Below are 27,667 nucleotides of genomic sequence, written 5' to 3' on the forward strand. Positions count from 1 at the left end.
ATACGGGAGCACTGGAAATGTTGGAGCGGCTGGACTGACTTCGTAAAAAGGAGAGTCAGCTGGCTTGACCGCGGAAAAAGAAGAGTCAGCTGGCTTGACCGCAGTCTGGTCTGTGGGGTTCAACATGTAATCCTTTATGTTCTTAATACTCGTGAATATATTCCTTGTGTGTTTTCTTCTTCCTCCGTCCCTCCTCTTCCTCATCCTCATCCTCTTCGTCCGAGCCCCGCCCCCCTGGGCTGGAGGCGGCGTCAGATCGACCTGCTGCCGGGAGAGACGCCGTTGTGTGTGGCTGCGGACCGAGAAGGAACCGCTTTCCTTTCGACCCCAGCGATGGACACGGCGGGGGCCGGCTCCGTGTGCTCTGTGCCCGGGGAACAGGACGGCCGCATCCCGGTGCCCATGAACCTGTTCGCGACCTGGGAGGTGGATCGGTCTTCTCCGAGCTGCGTACCCAGGTAAGAGGATCAGGGGTTCTGGTTCTGGTTCAGTCCATCAGCTGCTTCATCTGCACTGGATTAAAGTTCACAAAATCTCCAGAAGAAAAGGGAGACACATGTTGCACCTGAACATTATTTATCTGGAAGAAAAAGCTCATTTCTACATAGATATCCAAATATGAAACAGTAGGATAAGTAGGTTTTTTTATGAACAGAATTAACTTAAGTCATTTCATCAACAAGTTCTTATAAAGTCATTCAGTTCATTGAATATCATTGTCTCAGATTTATGAGAAAAGTGGATTTATTTCAAGAATGAACATGTATGAGGTTGACGTTAACTCTGACTTTAAAGTAGATTTAATTTATTATAACATATGTGGATGGATCTGTTTCTGTTTGTCACTATTTCCACCATTTCTGTTTTATAGATAAAACACTGGCAGCATCCTCTATTTATGTATTTATCTCATATTAGTGATTAAAAACATATTGGAGATGAGATTGTGCAAACTACTAGTTCATTTCCACAGAAAAATTATAATATTGTCTAAAAAACAAACCCAGATCCACACAGAGCCCTGACCCCTCTACTAAGCCTCCTGGGACATCAGTTTAGATAAAACATGAATGGAGGTCAAAGGTGAGGGTGACATGGCAGAACCATTCTTTAACGTGCAACATAATATGAAACGTCACCATGACTTCACTGGTCTGTAAAGCGTCATCAGATTCAAAAACGTTAAAACTTCTCAGTTTGGTCATAATGAAGCTGCAGACGTCTTCATCAGAAGTCATACTTTGAGTTCCTCAGACCACCAGCTGGTTAATGGTGTTTGTGGATCTGGTGAAGAACATGTTCTTGCGGGTTAATCTGGTTCAACTCTTTCTACAGTGTCGGAGACTAAAACCTGCTCATGAACTAAACTGAACTTCCATCTGATGTATCCAATTTAATGATGTGTGAGAACATGGTCCTGTGGGTTTCATGTTTACAGATGTTGTCTGTGGTCTTGTAACTGAATCAGATCTACCAGACATGTGTTTCCTTCCATGTTTGTCTGTTTGTGGTGGATTAGTGTCAGCGAAGGGTTAATGATCTGGCCCAGTCAGAGATAATCCTCTTAGAAGAGGAACTGACAACCTGTGGCTCTGAGCAGCAAAGATGAAGACAAGGTTTATCCGAGATCAGTCAGAAGAAAACCCCCTAAAAACACAAGGGTTCAACACAAAGAATATGTCCCTCAAAAACAGTGAGAATCAAATCAAATCAAATTTTATTTACAGAGCACCAAATCATAACACAAGTTATCTAATGGCACTTTACATGTAGAGCCACTTGAAACCAGACTCTGAAGCCAATTTACAGAAGCCCAACAGAATCCTCCAGGAGCAAACACTTGTGACTGGTGAGAGTGGTGAAGAAAAACTTCCTTTTAACAGTTAGAAACCTGGAGCAGATCCTGACTCCTAGAAGATGGATGTCTACCTTGACTAGTTGGTGTAAAAGAGAGAGGGTAAAGGAGGAGAAAAAAAGAGAGAGAGAGACTGGGGGAGAAGGGGGGGAAGTAGAGGGAGACACATGGATGCAGCTGATGCACAGATAATTGAACTAGAACTGTCAAAAGTAGATCAGCTGGTGCTAGTATAATTACTAAAAAACAGAACAAAAGTCCATGACTGTTAATACTACTACTACATAAGAAGTGTTAACAGTAGATATACTACTACTACAACAACAGTTAGTACAAATAATAGAAACCTCTACCATATATTTTTCAATTATTTTTTTATTTTACCTTTATTTAACCAGGAAGTCCCATTGAGATTAGGAATCTCTTTTGCAAGGGAGACCTGGCCAAAGTAGCAGCCATACAAAGTCCAAACAAAATAAAACACATACATGATACACAATTAACAATAACAACTATTCAGCCGTAATGGCATCAAGAAAAACACTGACATTCTTCCTTCACTGCATTCTCCATGATACTTTTAAAATGTACTGAACTGTCTGATAAACGCTATCACAACTATATGGATAAATGAGTGATGACGATGAAGGCTGGAGAGGGGCAGGACCACAGCAGCAGGTCCAGAATCGGTCCATGGAAAACCTGTTGTGATCTACGGAAAACCTATGAGGCGATAAAGTACAGAAACTCTGGGGAAGAAGTCAAGTCAGTAACATGTATTCTCTGGGGTGTAAATAGAGGAGAAAATTAGGAAAGAAAAGGTCAGAGAAGAAGAGAATCAGAGAGGAGGTCAGAGAGGAGGAGGAGTAGAGAAGAGTTCAGTGTATCATAATGAGTCTCCCAGCAGTCTAAGCCGATAACAGCAGAACTAAGAGCAGCCTGAGCAGCTCCAACTCATCAAGAAGGAACGTTTTTAACCTTTAAACATAGAGGTGGTGTCTGCCTCCCAGACCGAGGCAGGAAGGTGGTTCCACAATTGTGGAGCTTGATAACTGAAGGCTCTGGCCCCTGTCCTACTTTTGGAGATTCTCTGAACCACCAGGAAGCATGCATGTTGAGAACCTCGGAGAACCTGAAATGATCCATGTACCTGATCCATGTTCCTGGTCTATGTTCCTGGTTCATGTCTCTGTCCTCACCTTCCCATCCAGGCTCTGCAGTTTAACTCTGAAGAAGCTCATGGTTCTCAGAGAACTGGACCGAGAGCTCAGCTCCATCGTAATCGCAGTGAAGATCCAGGTGAACCATCATGTTCTGCAGATTTTCACACACCAGAACATCTTTATCAACATGTAGAACGCATCAGAATGTCTTCATCAACACGTAAAACACATGAGTACGTCTTCATCAACAAGTTTAACACATCAGAACATCTTCATCAACACATAGAACACATCAGAACATCTTAATCAACACGTAGAACACATCAGAATGTCTTCATCAGCACGTAGAACACATCAGAACGTCTTCGTCAACACGTACAGGGTGGGGAAGCAAAATTTACAATGAACATTTAGTTGTTTTTTCTCAGCAGGCACTACGTCAATTGTTTTGAAACCAAACATATATTGATGTCATAATCATACCTAACACTATTATCCATACCGTTTCAGAAACGTTTGCCCATATGAGTAATCAGGAAAGCAAACGTCAAAGAGTGTGTGATTTGCTGAATGCACTCGTCACACCAAAGGAGATTTCAAAAATAGTTGGAGTGTCCATGAAGACTGTTTATAATGTAAAGAAGAGAATGACTATGAGCAAAACTATTACGAGAAAGTCTGGAAGTGGAGGAAGCAACAAAAAACGTACCAAAGCCTTTATTAAAGCTCTCAAATCCAAAATCCTAAAGGATCCAACAGAATCCATGAGAAAAATGGCAATTGAACTTGAAGTAGACAACAAGACCGTTAGAAATGCAGTAAAATATGATTTGAAGTTAAAATCTTACACAAGAACACCAAAACACTTGTTGCCAACAGCAACAAATCCAACTTTAGCAATTTTTGGGAGTCATGTTTATGGCCGCCTTCTAGCCCAGATCTAAACCCTCTGGATTATGCTATTTGGGGCGTTTTAGAACATGCTACCAATAGAACATCACACAACAATGTCGACTTTCTTAAAGATACTTTCAAAGAAGAATGGGAGAAGTTGTCACCCGAATATTTGAGGAACACTTGCGCAAGTTTCAGGAAGCGTGTGAAGGCAGTTATTGAGAAAGAAGGAGAAAACATAGAATAAAAACATTTTCTATGATGTAAATTTTCTTGTGGCAAATAAATTCTCATGACTTTCAATAAACTAATTGATCATACACTGTCTTTCAATCCCTGCCTCAAAATATTGTAGATTTTGCTTCCCCACGCTGTAGAACACATCAGAACATCTTAATCAACATGTAGAACACATCAGAATGTCTTCATCAGCGTGTAGAACACATCAGAACGTCTTCATCAGCATGTCGAACACATCAGAACATCTTCATCAACACGTAGAACACATCAGAACATCTTCATCAACACGTAGAACACATCAGAACATCTTCATCAACACATACAACACATTAGAACTTCTTCATCAACACATAGAACACTTAAAAATGTCTTCATCAACACATAGAACACATTACAATATCTTCATCAATACGTAAAACACAACAGAATGTCTTCATCAACATGTAGAACACATCAGAATGTATTCATCAACGCGTAGAACACATCAGAATGTCTTCATCAACATATAGAACAATTCAGAACATCTTAATCAACACGTAGAACACTTCAGAATGTCTTCATCAACATGTAGAACACATCAGAATGTCTTCAACAACGCGTAGAACACATCAGAATGTCTTCATCAACACATAGAAAACATCAGAACATCTTAATCAACATGTAGAACACATCAGAATGTCTTCATCACCACATAGAACACATCAGAACATCTTCATCAACACGTAGAACACATCAGAACATCTTCATCAAAACATAGAACACTTCAGAACGTCTTCATCAACACATAGAACACTTCAAAATGTCTTCATCAACACATAGAACACATTACAATGACTTCATCAACACGTAAAACACATCAGAATGTCTTCATCAACACGTAGAACACATCAGAATGTCTTCATCAACACGTAGAACACATCAGAATGTCTTCAACAACACGTAGAACACATCAGACTGTCTTCATCAACACACAGAACACATCAGAACATCTTAATCAACACGTAGAAAACATCAGAATGTCTTCATCACCACATAGAACACATCAGAACACCTTCATCAACATGTAGAACACATCACAACATCTTCATCAACACGTAGAACACATTAGAATGTCTTCATCCACACGTAGAACACATCAGAACATCTTCATCAACACATAGAACACTTCAGAACATCTTCATCAACACATAGAACACTTCAAAATGTCTTCATCAACACATAGAACACATTACAATGACTTCATCAACACGAAAAACACATCAGAATGTCTCCATCAGCACGTAGAACACATCAGAATGTCTTCATCAACACGTAGAACACATGAGAATGTCTTCAACAACACGAAGAACACATCAGAATGTCTTCATCAACACATAGAACATATTAGAATATCTTCATCAACACATAGAACACATCAGAACATCTTCATCAACACGTAGAACACATCAGAACATCTTCATCAACACATAGAACACATTAGAACTTCTTCATCAACACATAGAACACTTAAAAATGTCTTCATCAACACATAGAACACATTACAATATCTTCATCAATACGTAAAACACAACAGAATGTCTTCATCAACATGTAGAACACATCAGAATGTATTCATCAACGCGTAGAACACATCAGAATGTCTTCATCAACATATACAACAATTCAGAACATCTTAATCAACACGTAGAACACTTCAGAATGTCTTCATCAACATGTAGAACACATCAGAATGTCTTCAACAACGCGTAGAACACATCAGAATGTCTTCATCAACACATAGAAAACATCAGAACATCTTAATCAACATGTAGAACACATCAGAATGTCTTCATCACCACATAGATCACATCAGAACATCTTCATCAACACGTAGAACACATCAGAACATCTTCATCAAAACATAGAACACTTCAGAACGTCTTCATCAACACATAGAACACTTCAAAATGTCTTCATCAACACATAGAACACATTACAATGACTTCATCAACACGTAAAACACATCAGAATGTCTTCATCAACACGTAGAACACATCAGAATGTCTTCATCAACACGTAGAACACATCAGAATGTCTTCAACAACACGTAGAACACATCAGACTGTCTTCATCAACACACAGAACACATCAGAACATCTTAATCAACACGTAGAAAACATCAGAATGTCTTCATCACCACATAGAACACATCAGAACACCTTCATCAACATGTAGAACACATCACAACATCTTCATCAACACGTAGAACACATTAGAATGTCTTCATCCACACGTAGAACACATCAGAACATCTTCATCAACACATAGAACACTTCAGAACATCTTCATCAACACATAGAACACTTCAAAATGTCTTCATCAACACATAGAACACATTACAATGACTTCATCAACACGAAAAACACATCAGAATGTCTCCATCAGCACGTAGAACACATCAGAATGTCTTCATCAACACGTAGAACACATGAGAATGTCTTCAACAACACGAAGAACACATCAGAATGTCTTCATCAACACATAGAACACATCAAAACACCTTCATCAACACGTAGAACACATCAGAACGTCTTAATCAACTCTTAGACCACATCAGAATGTCTTCATCAACATGTAGAACAAATCAGAAAATCTTCATCAACACGTAGAACACATCAGAACATCTTCATCAACACATTGAAAACATTAGAACATCTTCATCAACACGTAGAACACATCAGAAGGTCTTCATCACTGCATAGAACGCATCAGAACATCTTCATCAACACATAGAACACATCAGAACATCTTCATCAACATGTAGAACACATCAGAATGTCTTCATCAGCATGTAGAACATATTAGAATATCTTCATCAACACATAGAACACATCAGAACATCTTAATCAGCATGTAGAACACATCAGAACGTCGTCATCAACACATAGAACACATTAGAACATCTTCATCAACACGTAGAACACATCAGAAGGTCTTCATCACTGCATAGAACACATCAGATAATCTTCATCAACACATAGAACACATCAGAACATCTTAATCAACACGTAGAACACATCAGAACGTCTTAATCAGCATGTAGAACACATCAGAACAACTTCATCAACACATAGAACACATCAGAACATCTTAATCAACACGTAGAAGACATCAGAATGTCTTCATCAGCACGTAGAACACATCAGAATGTCTTCATCAACACGTAGAACACATGAGAATGTCTTCAACAACATGAAGAACACATCAGAATGTCTTCATCAACACATAGAACACATTAAAACATCTTCATCAACACGTAGAACACATCAGAAGGTCTTCATCACCACATAGAACACATTAAAACATCTTCACCAACACATAGAACACATGAGAACATCTTCACCAACACGTAGAACACATCAGAACATCATCAACACATAGAACACATGAGAACATCTTCATCAGCATTTAGAACACATCAGAAGGTCTTCATCACCACATAGAACACATTACAACGTCTTCATCAACACAAAGAACACATCAGAATATCTTAATCAACACATAGAACACATTAGAACATCTTCATCAAAACGTAGAACACATCAGAAGCTCTTTATCACCACATAGAACACATCAGAACACCTTCATCAACACGTAGAACACATCAGAAGGTCTTCATCAACACATAGAACACATTAGAAAATCTTCATCAACACGTAGAACACATTAGAATGTCTTCATCAACACGTAGAAGACATCAGAACGTCTTCATCAACACGTAGAAGACATCAGAGCATCTTCATCAACACATAGAACACAACAGAACGTCTTCATCAGCTCATAGAACACATCAGAACGTCTTAATCAACTCGTAGAACACATCAGAATGTCTTCATCAACATGTAAAACAAATGAGAACATCTTCATCAACACGTAGAACACATAGGAATGTCTTCATCAGCATGTAGAACATATTAGAATATCTTCATCAACACATAGAACACATCAGAAAATCTTAATCAGCATGTAGAACACATCACAACGTCTTCATCAACACATAGAAGACATTAGAACATCTTCATCAACACGTAGAACACATCAGAAGGTCTTCATCACTGCATAGAACACATCAGAAAATCTTCATCAACACATAGAACACATCAGAACATCTTAATCAACACGTAGAAAACATCAGAATGTCTTCATCAGCATGTAGAACACAATAGAATGTCTTCATCAACACTTAGAACACATCAGAATGTCTCCATCAGCATGTAGAACACATCAGAACATCTTCATCAACATGTAGAACATATCAGAACATCTTCATCAACTCGTAGAACACATCAGAAATTCTTCATCAACACGTAGAACCATTCAAAACGTCTTCATCAAAACATAAAACACAATACAATGTCTTCATCAACACGTAGAACACATCAGAATGTCTTCATCAACATGTACAACATTTCAGAACATCTTCATCAACACATAGAACACATCAGAACATCTTCATCAGCTCATCGAACACATCAGCGTCTTCATCAGCATGTAGAACACATCAGAACATCTTCATCAACATGTAGAACACATTAGAACGTCTTTATCAACACATAGAACACATCAGAACATCTTCATCAACACATAGACCACTTCAAAATGTCTTCATCAACACATAGAACACATTACAATATCTTCATCAACACGTAAAACACATCAGAATGTCTTCATCAACACGTAGAACACATCAAAATGTCTTCATCAACACGTAGAACACATCAGAATGTCTTCATCAACATATAGAACACATCAGAACATCATAATCAACACGGAGAACAAATCAGAATGTCTTCATCAACATGTAGAACACATCAGAATGTCTTCAACAACACGTAGAACACATCAGAATGTCTTCATCAACACGTAGAACACATCAGAATGTCTTCATCAACATATAGAACACATCAGAACATCTTAATCAACACGTAGAACACATCAGAATGTCTTCATCAACACGTAGAACACATCAGAACATCTTCATCAACACGTAGAACACATCAGAATGTCTTCATCAGCATGTAGAACACAATAGAATGTCTTCATCAACACTTAGAACACATCAGAAAGTCTCCATCAGCACGTAGAACACATCAGAACATCTTCATCAACATGTAGAACATATCAGAACATCTTCATCAACACGTAGAACACATCAGAAATTCTTCATCAACACGTAGAACCATTCAAAATGTCTTCATCAAAACATAGAACACATTACAATGTCTTCATCAACACGTAGAACACATCAGAATGTCTTCATCAACATGTACAACATATCAGAACATCTTCATCAACACATAGAACACATCAGAACATCTTCATCAGCTCATCGAACACATCAGCGTCTTCATCAGCATGTAGAACACATCAGAACATCTTCATCAACATGTAGAACACATTAGAACGTCTTTATCAACACAAAGAACACATCAGAACATGTTCATCAACACATAGACCACTTCAAAATGTCTTCATCAACACATAGAACACATTACAATATCTTCATCAACACGTAAAACACATCAGAATGTCTTCATCAACACGTAGAACACATCAAAATGTCTTCATCAACACGTAGAACACATCAGAATGTCTTCATCAACATATAGAACACATCAGAACATCATAATCAACACGTAGAACACATCAGAATGTCTTCATCAACATGTAGAACACATCAGAATGTCTTCAACAACACGTAGAACACATCAGAATGTCTTCATCAACACGTAGAACAGATCAGAATGTCTTCATCAACACGTAGAACACATCAGAACATCTTCATCAACACGTAGAACACATCAGAATGTCTTCATCAGCATGTAGAACACATTAGAATATCTTCATCAAATCATAGAACACATCAGAAGATCTTAATCAGCATGTAGAACACATCAGAACGTCTTCATCAACACATAGAACACATTAGAACATCTTCATCAACACATAGAACACATTACAATATCTTCATCAACACGTAAAACACATCAGAATGTCTTCATCAACACGTAGAACACATCAGAATGTATTCATCAACGCGTAGAACACATCAGAATGTCTTCATCAACATATAGAACAATTCAGAACATCTTAATCAACACGTAGAACACATCAGAATGTCTTCATCAACATGTAGAACACATCAGAATGTCTTCAACAACGCGTAGAACACATCAGAATGTCTTCATCAACACATAGAACACATCAGAACATCTTAATCAACATGTAGAACACATCAGAATGTCTTCATCACCACATAGAACACATCAGAACATCTTCATCAACATGTAGAACACATCAGAACATCTTCATCAACACATAGAACACTTCAGAACGTCTTCATCAACACATAGAACACTTCAAAATGTCTTCATCAACACATAGAACACATCAGAATGTCTTCATCAACACATAGAACACATCAGAACATCTTAATCAAAATGTAGATCACATCAGAATGTCTTCATAACCACATAGAACACATCAGAACATCTTCATCAACACATAGAACACTTCAAAATGTCGTCATCAACACATAGAACACATGGAATAAATCTCATCAAACAGCGTAAACACATCACAGTCTCATCACCACATATAATACATCATAACACCGTCATCAATCGTAGAACCATCACAACATCTTGCATCCAAAACAAAACGTAAACACATTAGAATTTCGGTCAAGCAACACATAACACATCAGAACATCTTCTCAACACGTAAACAAACAGAACGTATTTATCATCATGTAGACACATTAGAATATCTGCAATCACACTAGAACCATCAGAAAAACGTACATCACCGTAAAACACTTGGAAGTCTTCTTCTTCAGCACATAGAACACATCAGAACACCTTCATCAACACGTAGAACACATCAGAACATCTTCATCAACACGTAGAACACATTAGAATGTCTTCATCAACACATAGAACACATTAGAATGTCTTCATCAACACGTAGAACACATCAGAACGTCTTCATCAGCATGTAGAACACATCAGAACATCTTCATTAGCATGTAGAACACATCAGAACGTCTTCATCAACACATAGAACACATCAGAACATCTTAATCAGCATGTAGAACACATCGGAACGTCTTCATCAGCACATAGAACACATCAGAACATCTTCATCAACACATAGAACACATCAGAACATCTTCATCAACACATCGAACACATTAGAACATCTTCATCAACACGTAGAACACATCACACGGTCTTCATCACCACATAGAATACATCAGAACACCTTCATCAACACGTAGAACACATCACAACATCTTCATCAACACGTAGAACACATTAGAATTTCTTCATCAACACATAGAACACATCAGAATGTCTTCATCAGCATGTAGAACACATCAGAACGTCTTCATCAACACATAGAACACATCAAAACATCAGAATCAGCATGTAGAACACATCGGAACGTCTTCATCAACACATAGAACACATTAGAATGTCTTCATCAACACGTAGAAGACATCAGAACGTCTTCATCAACACATAGAAGACATCAGAGCATCTTCATCAACACATAGAACACATCAGAACGTCTTCATCAGCTCATAGAACATATCGGAACGTCTTAATCAACTTGTAAAACACATCAGAATTTCTTCATCAACATGTAGAACAAATCAGAACATCTTCATCAACACGTAGAACACATCAGAACATCTTCATCAACACATAGAACACATTAGAACATCTTCATCAACACGTAGAACACATCAGAACACCTTCATCAACACATAGAACACATCAGAACATCTTCATCAACACGTAGAACACATCAGAACGTCTTTATCAGCATGTAGAACACATTAGAATATCTTCATCAACACGTAGAACACTTCAGAACGTCTTCATCAACACGTCCAACACATTGGAACGTCTTCATCAGCACATAGAACACATCAGAACACCTTCATCAACACGTAGAACACATTAGAATGTCTTCATCAACACATAGAACACATTAGAATGTCTTCATCAACACGTAGAACACATCAGAACATCTTAATCAACACTTAGAACACATCAGAACGTCTTCATCAGCATGTAGAACACATCAGAACATCTTCATCAGCATGTAGAACACATCAGAATGTCTTCATCAACACATAGAACACATCAGAACATCTTAATCAGCATGTAGAACACATCGGAACGTCTTCATCAGCACATAGAACACATCAGAACATCTTCATCAACACATAGAACACATCAGAACATCTTCACCAACACATAGAACACATCAGAATGTCTTCATCAACACGTAGAACACATCAGAATTTTTTCATCAACACACAGAACACATCAGAACGTCTTCATCAACACGTCGAACACATCAGAACGTCTTCATCAACACGTAGAACACATAAGAACGTCTTAATCAACATGTAGAACACTTTAGAACGTCTTCATCAACACGTAGAACACATCAGAATGTCTTCATCAACACATAGAACACATCAGAACATCTTCATCAACACGTAGAACACATCAGAACATCTTCATCAACACATAGAACACATTAGAACATCTTCATCAACACATAGAACACATCAGAAGGTCTTCATCACCACATTGAACACATTAGAACATCTTCATCAACACGTCGAATACATCAGAAGGTCTTCATCACCACATTGAACACATTAGAACATCTTCATCAACACGTAGAATACATCAGAAGGTCTTCATCTACTGACAGAGCACATCAGAATGTCTGGTGGATCTGTGGATATTCTAACACGGGTGTTAATCATGTGGACCGGGGACCAAATCCGGCCCGCCAAAGGGTCCAATCCGGTCCGTGGGATGAATTTGGGAAATGCAAAAATTACACTGAAGATCTTACCTATCATTTTTCCTCAGGTTCCACCTTAAGATTAATTCAGTCTAAAGTGTGTCAGACCAGTAAAATAAGATCATTGGTAAGATAAGATTACCATACTAACCTATAAATACTGAGAACTCCATTTTTTTCTTTTTGTAAATGTAAATATTGTCATGAAATTTTAATGTATTTACACTAAAACAAACCAAAAATGTGAATAACTTGAACAAATATGAATCCACTGTGATCTGTAAGATGTAATGCACATGTGTAAATGATAAACCGAGGCAGAATATTGTTAAAATTGCACTTATTTTTCTTAAGAAATGTCATTTTGTATATGTTAGTCACATTGTTTTAAAGGGTAGTTTGTAGATGTAAACATTTTCACCATGTAATTTAACTTTTTTTACTCTAAAGCGTAGAGGAAAGTTTGTAGTTGACATTGTTTATATATTATTATGTTATTATTTTATATGTCCGGCCCCTGAACTATCATGAGTTTGACAGCCCTTTTCTAACATCTGCTTTGTTTTAGTTTTCCGTTGATAGTCGTTTCTATCTTACTGGTGGACTTTAACCTGTTTAAGGTCTAAATGTAGTTCTCCTGTCGTCAGGGTTCTAAGAGGACTCTGAGGTCCAATGAGTATGTTCTCCGTCCAGACGGGACAATGGAAACGGACCTGGAGCTCACGTTCTCTCTGCAGGTGTGATGGTTGATTTTTTTTTTTTTTTTTTTTACTGTATGTGAGTAAAACCGCCTCCTCCAGGCCCAATCAGCTGATTCTGATTGGGCCTGGATTGGTTAGGAGGAGGTTCCAGAAGGTTCCGGGATTAGAACCAAACCTGGTATTAAACTGCTCCAGGGCCATGATAGGCTTCTTTTCAAACAGAAATGGAGAATTTTTTGTCTGGAAATGTCTAATTTTCAAATTTTTTATCTAATTTTTAAATTTGAAAATATGATCAAATACTGGATCACTGGAACCAAAACTGAGCTGAGTCAGGGTGATACCGACAGAGGTCCAGTTCAACGACCTGGTTCTACAGATGATTTACTGAAGCTGTAGAACATCAAACATCACAAATAAAGAGTTTTCATTAAATAAGAAAAAAATACCTGAGTTTGAGAGAACAGAGAATTCTCATTAAGTCCTGTCAATGTCAAATGAAGTGAAAAACTAAAACTTTTCTTTTAGTGTTTTTTCTTCATGGTCATAAATCTGAGGTGTTCTAGTTTATGGTCGATAGAACCTGAACCCGCTCTCCGTCCATTTGTCCATCAGTATCCTCACTTTCTGAAACGTGATGCCAACCTTCTGCACGTGATGCTGCAGAGGAGGAAGCGGTACAAGAACCGGACCATCCTGGGCTACAAGACGCTGGCGGTGGGGGTCATCAACATGGCCGAGGTACAACAGTGGCATCATGGGTAACAGAGTCCACATGGGCATAGTTTTATTTTATTATATAATTGTTATTCTCCTCATTCCCCCTTTGTTTTGGTTCTTTGTGTTCAATCATCTGCTCCATACTCTGGTCACATAGGAGAAGAAGAAAAGTTTAAGACTAAAACTTGAAAATTTCAGCAGAAATGTTGAATCACACAGCTTTGTAGTAAAATTAGTCTGTAATCAGAGACACATTTGTCATTTTCTTCTACTCCTTCTACTTCCTCTTGTTCTGTGAAGATCCTCTTCAACCTGTGAGGATTATTTTTGTCTCACAGATCAAGTGAAAAACATGGAAGTATGACGAACGTCTCATTAGTGCAACCTAGTGTATCCTAGATTTTGAGTTTCGCCTACAGGTTAAATCCAGAACACATAACATCTACTAAACTGGTTGGTCACATGACTGAAACTCAGCAGGAAGTTTTCATCACTGAGTCTGTTTACATGACCATATAAAATAGTAATCAGATAATTGTAATAACCAGATCTGATGTGTTTACATGTACTTCAGAAATAGGATAACTGACAAACCCTGGTATAGACGTTTCAGTCCATTATTGGATTTCTTTTGGAGTTCATTCGTATGAAGTAACAGTAGAATCAAACTTCCTGTGTATTGTCTTTAACGGCACTTCTGTTTTCTATTATTTAATTGTTTTTCCACATGTGCAGATATAAAAGAATGAAATAAATCAGATTACCAGGTAAACATGCATGAAGACAGTATTGGTGAGAAATCCAGGCGTTTTAATCTGATTTCTCATAATTGGATTACTGTTGTTATCTGATAAAAAGAAAGATATATATACACACACACACACACATATATATATATATATATATATATATATATATATATAGATACAGTACAGGCCAAAAGTTTGGACACACCTTCTCATTCTTTGCATTTTCTTTATTTTCATGACTATTTACATTGTAGATTCTCACTGAAGGCATCAAAACTATGAATGAACACATTTGGAATTATGTACTTAACAAAAAAGTGTGAAATAACTGAAAACATATCTTATATTCTAGTTTCTTCAAAGTAGCACCCTTAGCTCTGATGACTGTTTTGCACACTCTTGGCATTCTCTTGATGAGCTTCAAGAGGTAGTCACCTGAAATGGTTTCCTAACAGTCTTGAAGAAGTTCCCAGAGATGCTTAGCACTTGTTGGCCCTTTTGCCTTCACTCTGCGGTCCAGCTCACCCCAAACCATCTCGATTGGGTTCAGGTCCGGTGACTGTGGAGGCCAGGTCATCTGGCGCAGCACTCCATCACTCTCCTTCTTGGTCAAATATCCCTCACACAGCCTGGAGGTGTGTTTGGGGTCATTGTCCTGTTGAAACATAAATGATGGTCCAACTAAACGCAGACAGGATGGAATGGCATCTCACTTCAGGATGCTGTGGTAGCCATGCTGATTCAGGTTGCCTTCAATCTTGAATAAATCCCCAACAGCGTCACCAGCAAAGCACCCCCACACCATCACACCTCCCCCTCCATGCTTCACGGTGGGAACCAGGCATGTAGCATCCATCCGTTCACCTTTTCTGCGTCGCACAAAGACACGGCGGTTGGATCCAAAGATCTCAAATTTGGACTCATCAGACCAAAGCACAGATTTCCACTGGTCTAATGTCCATTCCTTGGGTTTCTTGGCCCAAATAAATCTCTTCTGTTTGTTGCCTCTCCTGAGCAGTGGTTTCCTAGCAGCTATTTGACCATGAAGGCCTGATTCACGCAGTCTCCTCTTAACAGTTGTTGTAGAGATGTGTCTGCTGCTAGAGCTCTGTGTGGTATTCATCTGGTCTCTAATCTGAGCTGCTGTTAATTTGCGATTTCTGAGGCTGGTGACTCAGATGAACTTATCTTCAGCATCAGAGGTGACTCTTGGTCTTCCTTTCCTGGGGCGGTCCTCATGTGAGCCAGTTTCGTTGGAGCGCTTGATGGTTTTTGCGACTGCACTTGGGGACACATTCAAAGTTTTTGAAATTTTCTAGACTGACTGACCTTCATTTCTTAAAGTAATGATGGCCACTCGTTTGTCTTTACTTAGCTGATTGGTTCTCGCCATAATATGCATTCTAACAGTTGTCCAATAGGGCTGTCAGCTGTGCATCAACCTGACTTCTGCACAAAACAACTGATGGTCCCAACCCCATCAATAAGGCAAGAAATTCCACTAAGTAACCCTGACAAGGCACACCTGTGAAGTGGAAACCATTTCAGGTGACTACCTCTTGATGCTTATCAAGAGAATGCCAAGGGTGTGCAAGGCAGTCATCAGAGCTAAGGGTGGCTACTTTGAAGAAACTAGAATATAAGAGATGTTTTCAGTTATTTCACACTTTTTTGTTAAGTACATAATTCCACATGTGTTCATTCATAGTTTTGATGCCTTCATTGAGAATCTACAATGTAAATAGTCATGAAAATAAAGAAAATGCGAAGAATGAGAAGGTGTGTCCAAAGTTTTGGCCTGTACTGTATACACACACACACACACACACACACACACACACATATATATATATATATATATATATATATATATGTATATATATATATATATATATATATATATATATATATATATATATATATATATATATATATATGTATATATATATATGTATATATGTATATGTATATATATATATATATATATATATATATATATATATGTATATATATAAAATCAGATTATACTCTATATGATCAATAATAATCTGAAAACACAAATCAGAAAATGATCAGTGTTAATGTGAATGTAAACAGACTCATTGTTGGTGACCTTTGACCTTGTTGTGCATCTTTTCTCCAGTTGAATCTCCAGTTATAGATGAAAACTGATAAAACCATGACGTTAAACTAATGAGGTTTTTAACTCACCTGTTAATGTGGCCACAGTGACTCACAGTGCCCCCAACCGGAGCAGACTACCTGCTGGTTTATCTTCTGCACAGGATCATAGGTTTTACTCTGGGTGAAATCCGACGCCATGAAAAATTTACATAAAAAAACACAATGTCTTCTGAACTCTATGGCTGCCTCTGATCACATGAGGTTGCAATCAATACTTTTATTACATTTTTTTTTGCTAGTTTTCATTGTAGTTTTAGTTGTTTATTTTTCTCAGACTGTGAACAGACTCATTCATTTCCTTAATTCTCATCACTGTTTTTTTGCAGTAAGAGGCTGAAGCTGTTCTCTTCTGCTCGTGTTTAACCTGATCTGTTGAGCTGCAGCGTCACACTCATATGTGTGTTCATGTGTTGTTAGGTTCATGTGTTCATGTGCTCACGTGTTTGCATGGCGTGTTGTGGCATGGGGTGGGCCTCCTCTCTGTGTCTCAGGTAATGCAGCATCCGACAGACAGAGCTCACATCCTCAGTCTCCATAGCAACCCCAAGGATGCATCCGTGCGCGCAGCAGAGCTGAGCGTTCACTCTCTCTCTAGCCAGCCAATTGAACAGGACGACACCAGCGGTCACCACGGCAACAAGTCCAAGGCCTCGGGTAAGAGTGTGGTGATGCTGACCTTGTGTTTGAGCTGAACAGCACGTTTAATGTGAGGAGGTGAGATGGAAATCGACTTCAGAACCAGAATGTAGACTGAACCGAACTGAAAAAACAATGAGGAATAAAAGTAACAAAACTACATTGACAGAAGCACCTCAACTAAACACAGTTTGGTGTTTCTTCCAGTGTTTATGATTCACGTTGAATAACAATAAAATCAGATTTAAATCACATCGTTCATTTCTGCATCTGATCATTTTTACTAAAACTAAAGAAAAATTAAATGACTTACAGACTCATAAAACCAACTCAAACTAAATGAAATAAAGATAAAATTTCATTAACATTAACAAACTGAACAGATTATTCATCATGTTTATTGAACTTTATCAGTTTATTTGTTAAATTTGTGAATCTCTTTAAAACCTTTTTTACAGTCATCTCTTCCCTTTGTGTCTCTTTGTTTTTTGTTTGTTTGCTGGTTGGTCGGTTCGTCTCAGATCGTTCTCCTGACACGGAGAACTACTGGGAGGATGACGATGACAGTTTTTCATCTGGACAGGAAGGAAGTGACGATGCCGTGCAGACACAGGTCATTAAACCCACAGCAACGATACAACGAATCCCATTACTGAATAATGACAATGAAGACCATCAATATATGATATTTAATATACGAAGAGTCAGACATAAACTGGAGCAACATGATTCATCTTATGCATTAAAATGATTGAACTGTTTCCTGTTGAACAAGATCTGAGTTCAGGTTCATCAGTAAACCTCAGAAACTGACGACAGCAGGGTTATATCCTACAAAATGCTGTCAATTATCAGAAATATGAGCATAAGAAAGTATTTTCCACATGTATGGTGCAGATCAGGTAGTGATATAAGCATATGTAGCATTCAGCTCTAATGCTGCTAATATGTGGATTTTCTGGATATGTTGACATTTTATATTTACTCGTATTTGGCTGTTAACATTCTGATGCATTTAGCATTTCTTCTTCACTTTACTAATTTAAATGGGATTAGCGTATGAACAGGCTGTGTTAGTAGATGTTTAATGAAATCCTGCTGTGAGATGAAATTTTGAAATGTAAGTTTGTTTTTAAGGCAAAAGCAGCTGAGATGTTTTAGTTTAATGTGGATAAAACCAGTGAACTCCGCCTGTCGTCACTGTAATACCAGTTTTAACTCTTTATTTTATTTATTTATTTATTTATTTTTGTCTCAGGACATGTTTGAGGATGATGACGATGATGAAATTCAAGCAAAGACAAAGAAGTCAGAGCGGAAACTGATCCAAACGACATCACTAACTCAGGTGACTGCCAATCAGATCCTCAGGAACATAATAATGTAGTAATACATCATATCATCATACAGTTACTACTCTGGGTATTCTTCTGTTTTTTTCTCAGCAGCCAAATTTCAAACAGAAGTTTGTGGCTCTGTTAAAGAGGTTCAAAGTGTCTGATGAGGTTTGTTTAGACTAACAGGAAACGGTTATCTTAGCTCTGATCTCTGAAATAAACCAGCTGACTGACCAATGTCCTGCAGGTTCTGGACTCAGATCCAGTGGGTCAGGGTCAGGAGGCAGAGGAGGACCTGGACCTTCTGTATGACAGTCTGGAGGTGTACAACCCCAGTGACAGTGGACCTGAGCTGGACGACAACGACAGCATCATCAGCACGCCCAAACCCAAACTCCGGTCAGAACCACAGGGTGAAAGAGGTTCAGCTACCACAGAATCCGGGCCAATATGATGACCCATTGCTGATACCGATGTTCCCTTCTATATTTTTTAGTTTTTGTTGTTATTTATCCCTATTAACACATAAATCTTTATTTTAAGCATAAAATAGTTCATATTTTAAATCTTTAATTCATTCATCACAGACGAAAACCGGCACATTATTGAAAAAAACCTTTGATAAAACATAACAGATAAACATGTGACACTGATATGAGTGAACAGATGATGTGATGATAACGATGTCATCCAGTTATTCATTCATTTGTCTTTAGACTCATGGGTTTGGGTTCTGTTTTCAGGCCATTCTTTGAGGGTGTTTCTCAGTCCAGTTCTCAGACTGAGCTCTCCAGCATTCACAACCAGAAGACTCAACTCCACTCAAAACCCGTGGTGGTAAGTTTGACTCCGCCCACCAGGAAACACAACCCAACCATGTTCTGAAAACCAAAGTGTTCTCAGACGTTCATTGAAGGCTCTGTGTTGTGCAGAAGTGTTTTTATTCAGGACCTGTGTGTCTCAGGTGTAGGAGTGGTCCTCTGCCACCCCCTGCTGGTGCCACTGTCTAACTGCTGTGTGTTGGTTGTTACCAGGCACCGGAGCTGCCATCCCCTGGGACCCAGGGCCCCCGACCCCCAGATGAGTCCAGAGGAGAGGATTCTGGTCCTGGGGTGGGTCTGGTTCAGAGTCACAGAATTGTCTGCTTTCCCACTGCTTCGTGTCTCATTGTCCTGTGTTCTGTCCATAGGATGTGGAGGAGGACGTCTCCATGGCAACAGATGCTGGACCTGCTGCCAAACTCCATAAAACCGAGTCTCTGACACACATGTCACCGAGGTACAGTGTTGAGTTGATTTAACTGAGGTTTTCTTTTGTTCTACTATTAGGTTGAGCTTAATTTAGATCATTTTTTCAGGTATGATTTAGGTCAAATGTAAGAACGTATGATGTCAGATGTGGTGTTTATTAAAAGTCACACATTGTGCAAAGATGTTTTGTTAAAGGCTCACGAATCTGTTTGTAATATTTTTGATTTGCCAAGAAACCAGATAAAACCGCTGAGGTGAACGTCCAAGTAATAAATCCTGAAATGATTCAAGATCAGAGTTGTGATGTGTTTTTTTCAGTGTGTCAATTCCAGTACAGTGTTGTGTCTCTGCAGTCGGACAGCGGTTCCGTCATCTCATCATCCGTGGAGCATCTCCATGAAGGACAGACAGAACTCGAAAAGCACTGACCGGATGAGCAGCGTGGACAGCGAGACGTCATGTGACTACCGAACACCGCTGCAGGTGAGACTCGCTAAATGAAACTGTGATATGAGGAATGAGGATGTTTAGTTCAGCTTTAAAAACCTAAAGGTGTTGACCTTTGACCTTCAGATGCTTCTTCCATTGGATGCTGTGTGTTTGTTTGCAGGTCGCCAGGAAGTCGGTCCTGGATCAGCTGAACCACATCCTGTTCTCAGACGATCAGATCCCAGAGTCTGTGATCCTCATCAACACCACAGACTGGCAGGGACAGGTTTGTTCATCTGTCTGTGTGTATGTCAGTCTGTCCATCTCTCTGTCCATATGTCGCAAAGTTATTGAATCGAAAAGAGTAAAACACCTTTACAAAAGGAAAGTAATGTGACCAAAGTTGTTAACCCTATTTTACATTAGTTTGGTTTAGATGAATCCAAAACCCAAAACACACCGAGTTTAATATTTAATGTCGAGTTCAATGCCTTCAGTGAACCAGTGAATCACAACCGTTCAACCTTGTCTCCTCTACATTACATTTATTACTGACACCTCTTCATCTGCCTGTGTGTTGTGTCTAAACTCCACCCCCTTCAGTACCTGTCAGAGCTTCTGTTTGACCAGCCAATCGTGTGCACCATCTCGGCGGCCGACGTCCATGCCGCCTTCAGTGCGATCATCAGCCGCATCCAGAGATTGTAAGAGTCGTTTTATCGACCCACCCCTTTACCCGACCCCACCTTTGATTGACTCACATCACAGTTCAACCGTGTGTTTCTAGCTGTAACTGCAACTCTCAGACTCCGCCCACGGTGAAAGTGGCGGTGGGCGGAGACCAGAGCTACCTGAACACCATCCTTGGCTGCTTTGTGGAACAGCTAGCCAGCAAGACGCTTGATTGGCTGAGCTATGTGCGCTTCCTGATCCTCCCTGTCGGTACGTTCAGACTTTCTATGAACATCACAACTCACTGCAAACTTTCTCATGATGCTCCACGTGTCTATCACCTGACCAGGGTCCCACCCACTGGCGAAGTATCTGGCAACGCTGGATGGTAAATTCAACAGTCTGTTCATGGACAGCAGCTGGAGGGAGCTGTTCGGACGCCTGGAGCCCCCCCCTCTGGGTAAAACGCACCTGACAGACCAACCAATCACAAAACACTGCCTGCATGATGTCACCATGAGAAAACACGCCTACATTTAAAGATTTTAAATGTCATATGATAAACATTAACTGACATAAGGTGATTTTTCACTACAATTTTATATAGATTTAAGGTAAAATATCATGATATACTGTACATATGACAGATATTTTTATTTCTAAGAGAGAAAAAGAACATTTTACTCATTTGTGGCTTTTTTGTGTATCTTTATAGAAATTATGATTATTAAAATTAGTAGTCATAGTTACATTTTTTTTCAACCAATGTTTTCCAGTCTAACAGTTTATCTGTTAATATGTGAAAATGGATGTGTTTCACCCACAACTCATTTAATGAAAAAATAAGCCGAAAATAATGTAATCTGATCTCAGTAAATCCAAGTTAATAAATAAATAAATTTAACCAGTTCCCTGAAAATAAAATGTTTTTGGTTTTTTTTTGAGGTAGAACTGAAGGCACATTGGTCAAAATAAGTGAAATAAACAAAGATGCACAAAATAAAACAGACAGATGAAACAAGGAAAGATAAGACAAGATCTGATAATCCCTTGTTAGTCCCACAAAAATAGGAATTTAGATTCGATTTGATTAAATTAAATTATATTATATTATTTTCAATTATATTATATTATTTTAGATTAGATTATACAAGAGTAGATCAGATAGAACTTTATTGATTCCTCCAGGAAATTAAGGTTTCAGTATCAACACAACATCATATGTACTAACAAGAAGAATTAGAAGATAAAAGGGAAAAGAAAATAATGAAAACAACTATAAAAAGAGTAGTAAAACAGGTAACTACACATTAGAAATACTAATAGTGATTAAAAAAATAAAAGTACTAATAATAAATAATGATATTTGGTGTTTTGGGGTTCATTGACTCTGACACTGATTGTTCTGCTTTGAGAAGCAGACTCACCTGTGGACCAATCACAGCATCCTGTGTGACCTCACTGTGTTGACAACTGTGGTCCCGTTTGATCTAGATATGGTGGGTGTGGCAAGCCGCGTGTCACAGTACGTGGGTGGAGCTTGTGTGTCTCACATGTGTCCGATCTCAGAGGCCATGTTGACCTGCAAACATAGGAGGTGCCTCATGTTTCACTTTAGCAGATTTCCTACTAAAACTGTAACCTCAACTAACATGTGACTGTTTGTCCTCAGCTTTGATGACGACTCCTACCAGAAGTTTGTTCCATTCATCGGGGTGAGAACATCTCTTTTAACCTTTACCACAGTGATTTGTATAGATTATTATGTTACACACATTCCAGCCTCATGGTGAGTGTGTAGTTACACTTTTCACCAGTTATTTTTTACTTATAAAGATACATTACATGGAAACCGACAACTCCAACAATTACATTTTCATTAGCTCAAGATAAAGCTCACATTCTTCTGTTCATTTATCTTCAGGAACCGGTTTTCCTGTATGTTTGTTTTGTTTTATGATCTTGAGGAGTTGGACTTTTCTTTTCTAGTTTTCTTTCTTTATTTGTAGATGAATCAAACAGAATCAGTCTGTGGTTTTAATCCAGGTTCAGTTTTTACTCATTTGCCATCTGATGACATGCTGGTCGCATGCTGTTCTGTTTGTTCTCAGCTGGTGAAGGTTGGTGTGGTGGAGCAGAATTTCCAGTCCACCTCAGGTAGGTTGGACTCACCTGTCGAGATGATACCCCTTGGTTAGCTGGAGTTTCTGACATTTGTGTTTCTGTTTAGTGGACTCTGATGACGTCATGCTGGGATCTCCACCCTACCAGTCTGGAGCACCAATCAGCATCAGCTCCACCCCTCCCCCCTCCCCCTCCACCAGGTACCTGTCTGTCTGTCTGTCTGTCTGTCAGCTTTGGCCCCTCCTCCTCCACACGTCATATTAGACCTGTCACTGACGAGTCATCATCATCCACTATCACACGTCATTTTAATTTTCTTTTTGATGATTGTGTGACAACAGGTACATTTACAGGTTCTGAGGGGGTGGAGTCAGAGGGCGGAGTCAGGAGAGCTTGGACTGGGCTAAGGGGGGAGCAAGTAGAAGAAGGTTAACCAGGAGGTTAGAGGAGGAGTTTGGGTGTGGCCAAGGTAGCATTTTCTTCATTAAACTTCCTTTAACAAGCGTCCGTCATGAGGTGATGAGTTGTCAGATGAGCAACTTCAACCTGCTGTTTGTGGAACAGAATCACCAGAGGTTTGAAGTCAGGTTTTCTTTGGGGTGGTTTGTGTTTTGTCACTGCAGTTCAGCCTCCAGTCTATAGGTGGAGCTGTAGGACAGTTACAGTTCTTAAGGCGGCCATACACTGTGCGATTATTTCGATCGTTGCACGCAGCTCCATCTCAAACTGTGCGAATCAGTCGTACAGTCAGGCTCACGATTCCTGTTCTCACACTGTACGGACCGACGCTCGTATGCGACCTGACTGCTCACACTGTAGGACCATACACCACAGGACGCACGACACGTTTGAGTGTTGTATCCGGAAATACAACGTTAAAATACCAAGGAATCCGTAAAAGTGCATAGACGATTGTGCATTGGCGTGAGTCACGAAATGGTAGTGCTAAACAAAAACCAACGAGCTGCTTTGGTAATATGTGCCATTATCTGTGAGGAATCAAAAAAGAAGAAAAGACAACGATGTGTTTGGTGCAGGCATTGGTTGTCCGGACGTGGACAGTATGGGCTGTCATCCAGGAACTAGAGGTAAACTGCAACAGCTAAAACTGCACTAGGACAATAGCCAGCTACTGTTAGCTTGTACGCTACTGTACGCGTCTGTGTTCGCGCATGCACAGTGTGAGAATTTGAGGCACATCGGTTCGTGACACTGCTTTGACAGTACGATACACTCACGAGGAGCGAGCAGGATTTCAAACAGCTCTGTTTTCCTTGCGAACACACGATTGCTGGTCGTGAGGTGCTAATCGCTTCTCTTTACCCTATGTACACTGCACGAAGCACGACACACGATTAGAGGCACATCGGGCCCGATCCCAGAAAGAGTCGCACGAGTGAGAAATCGTCTCTAAACTCGCACAGTGTAAGGCCGTCTTTAGAGATCATCCTCAGCTTTGATCTATCAAAATAAAAGGTGGACTTCAGTTAACGTGGCCATCTGCTTCTCTTCCTCATCTTCCTCAGCGGTCCGGGAGAGGTGATGGGCTTGCAGGTTGACTACTGGACTAATCAGAGCACAGCGGCGGTGGCAGGTGGAGGAGGAGGTGAGCGGAGGAGGGATGTGGGGACAAAGAACACACTGAAGAGTAACTTCCGGTGCCTTCAGGTGTCAAGGCTGAGTCCTGGAGATCTGATGAGTATGACGGTGGTGACGAAGGAGAAGAACAAGAAAGGTGAGATGAAGGGGGCGCAGACACATTGTTTCATCATCATATGCAGAAATGAACAGGACACATCAGCTGTGATCTGGACCTGGTTCAACTGATGATGGTGATGATGATTCTAGGTCACATGTTGAAGTTTCTCCTTTAAATCCACTCAGGTCTAACGGTGTTTTCTCAATTTCTACACTTTCTTAAATTCATCTTTTTAATGTACTTGAAAATCACACAGTACCCAAGGGTTTTATAGCCAAATGTCCAGGATAATATCAGCTTTATGGAACTGAGGCCTATTTTTGTCCTAGTTCACGGTAGAAACAGATAATTCAGCTCAAATGTTGAAAGTTTGAAGTCAGATTTGTGAAAATCGACAGTAAAAAAATCTTCACTCATGGACATCAAAAGGAAATAGGAGGTAAGTAGTTAGACTTTTTGGACACGCCCACAGTGTCTCAGGATGGTCATTCTGGAACCATCTGACATAACATCACAGCATAAACTCTGACAGCCAATCACAGCTGGTGTTAGAGTAAACATTAACCTGGACCTGGACTGTGACCTCTATGAAAATCAGTTTAAAAACAATTAGTGAAAATGATGATGGTGATGATAATGAAGGTGTCTGTCTGACAGTCATGTTCCTCAGTAAGAAGACCAAGGAAAAGGAGGCGGAGTCAAGGAGCCAGGTGATTGAAGGGATTAGTCGACTGATCTGCACCTCGAAGCATCAGCACACGTTCAGAGGTAAAAACACTAACTGACTGATCTCAAATCAGATCTAAATATACTATTTTCTTTTGTTTAGACAAGGTATAGTTTTTAGATGTTACCAGCTTGACAACTTTGACTGTGACTCCAGTCTTCCTCAGAAGTGTCATTTGACGGGCTGCTGATGTGTCATTTATCCGCTAGTCGGCTTGACAGACCAATCAGAGCCCATCGACCCGACCGTGCCTCCTCTGCCTTGGGTGGTCTCTGGTGGAGACCTTGTCTGAACAAAAGAAAATAGTATATTTACATAAACAGAAGACAAAATGAACATCATTAGCCTCAACTCAGATCTGTTTTAATCAGCCTGATAAAATAAAACATACAGAGGAATTATATCAATATCAATTGTATAAATATTACAAATATGTAATGTCAGGTACATTGTGTTTCAGTGTCTCATTGATACTACTATTGCTACTACTACCACTGCTACTATTACTGCTACTAGTAACTACTTCCACTGCTACTATAACTAATACTACTACTACTACCACCACTACTACTACTACTACTACTACTACTACTACTACTACTAGTACTACTATTAGTACTACTACTACCACCACTACTGCCACTACTACTATTACTACCTCTCCTGCTACTCCTAGTAGTAGTATTCATAGTACTGTGTGTATCCCAGTGTCCGTGGATGGCATCGAGTGGAATGATGTGAAGTTTTTCCAACTTGCTGCTCAGTGGCCGACTCACGTCAAACACTTTCCCATCGGCGTCTTTGGCTACAACAAACCCGGAAGCTCCTCCTAGTCATCATGTGACCTGCCAGTGGGTGGTCCTTAAGGGCTGTCTCCTCCCCCTCTTCTTCTTCTCCTTCCTCTTCATCTCCATTATCTGCAGTAAACCTTTCACTCATCTTATCTGATGTGAGAATCAGAATACTTCATATTGTGTATAATTTTACTGTATTTTACTGGATATTTATTATTGTAAATACTATGAAAGTGACTCAGTCTATAATAACACATTGTATGAATCAGTTGTTAAATATAGTTTTAAAGTTTTATCTGAAGGGTTTTAATGAAAGAATAAAATATATAAAATACATTTTTTTCTCTTCATTCCCAATTGCCATCATGTTTAACTGGTTCATGTTTAATAAATGAAGTTGATTTATTCACTTACATATTTTCTATTAATTTAATAAATAAACTGACACTCATAGTCTCTACAGCAACATTTAAGGAGAAAAATGTAGTATTAAATGATATATATAATGTTTGAACAGTTACTAAAATATCTTAAAGGGTCTTGGTCCAGTGACATGCAGTCAGAGGAGGCAGGGGAGACAGAGCCTCCCTTGTCAATCTTGAAAAGAAAAAAAACTTGACTA

At 39.2% G+C, this 27,667-nt stretch overlaps 1 protein-coding gene across 1 annotated transcript; it reads left to right on the top strand.

The window, feature by feature from the left end:
- Positions 1-142: 142 nt before the first annotated feature.
- LOC115434833 (phosphofurin acidic cluster sorting protein 1) lies at positions 143-27,379 on the top strand. The gene is made up of 24 exons (XM_030156987.1): positions 143-458; positions 3,067-3,154; positions 13,671-13,760; positions 14,340-14,465; positions 17,869-18,031; positions 18,535-18,626; positions 19,272-19,361; positions 19,459-19,518; positions 19,598-19,749; positions 20,094-20,187; positions 20,385-20,462; positions 20,540-20,628; positions 20,954-21,083; positions 21,211-21,315; positions 21,633-21,733; positions 21,817-21,971; positions 22,051-22,161; positions 23,196-23,298; positions 23,374-23,416; positions 23,813-23,858; positions 23,932-24,025; positions 25,352-25,560; positions 26,182-26,292; positions 26,960-27,379. The coding sequence occupies exons 1-24, from the start codon at positions 334-336 to the stop codon at positions 27,082-27,084; spliced, it is 2,580 nt and encodes an 859-aa protein (XP_030012847.1). The 5' UTR covers positions 143-333; the 3' UTR covers positions 27,085-27,379.
- The last annotated feature ends 288 nt before the right edge of the window (positions 27,380-27,667 follow it).

Source organism: Sphaeramia orbicularis, chromosome 1, assembly GCF_902148855.1.
Source record: "Sphaeramia orbicularis chromosome 1, fSphaOr1.1, whole genome shotgun sequence".
NCBI classification, from domain to species: Eukaryota; Metazoa; Chordata; class Actinopteri; order Kurtiformes; family Apogonidae; genus Sphaeramia; species Sphaeramia orbicularis.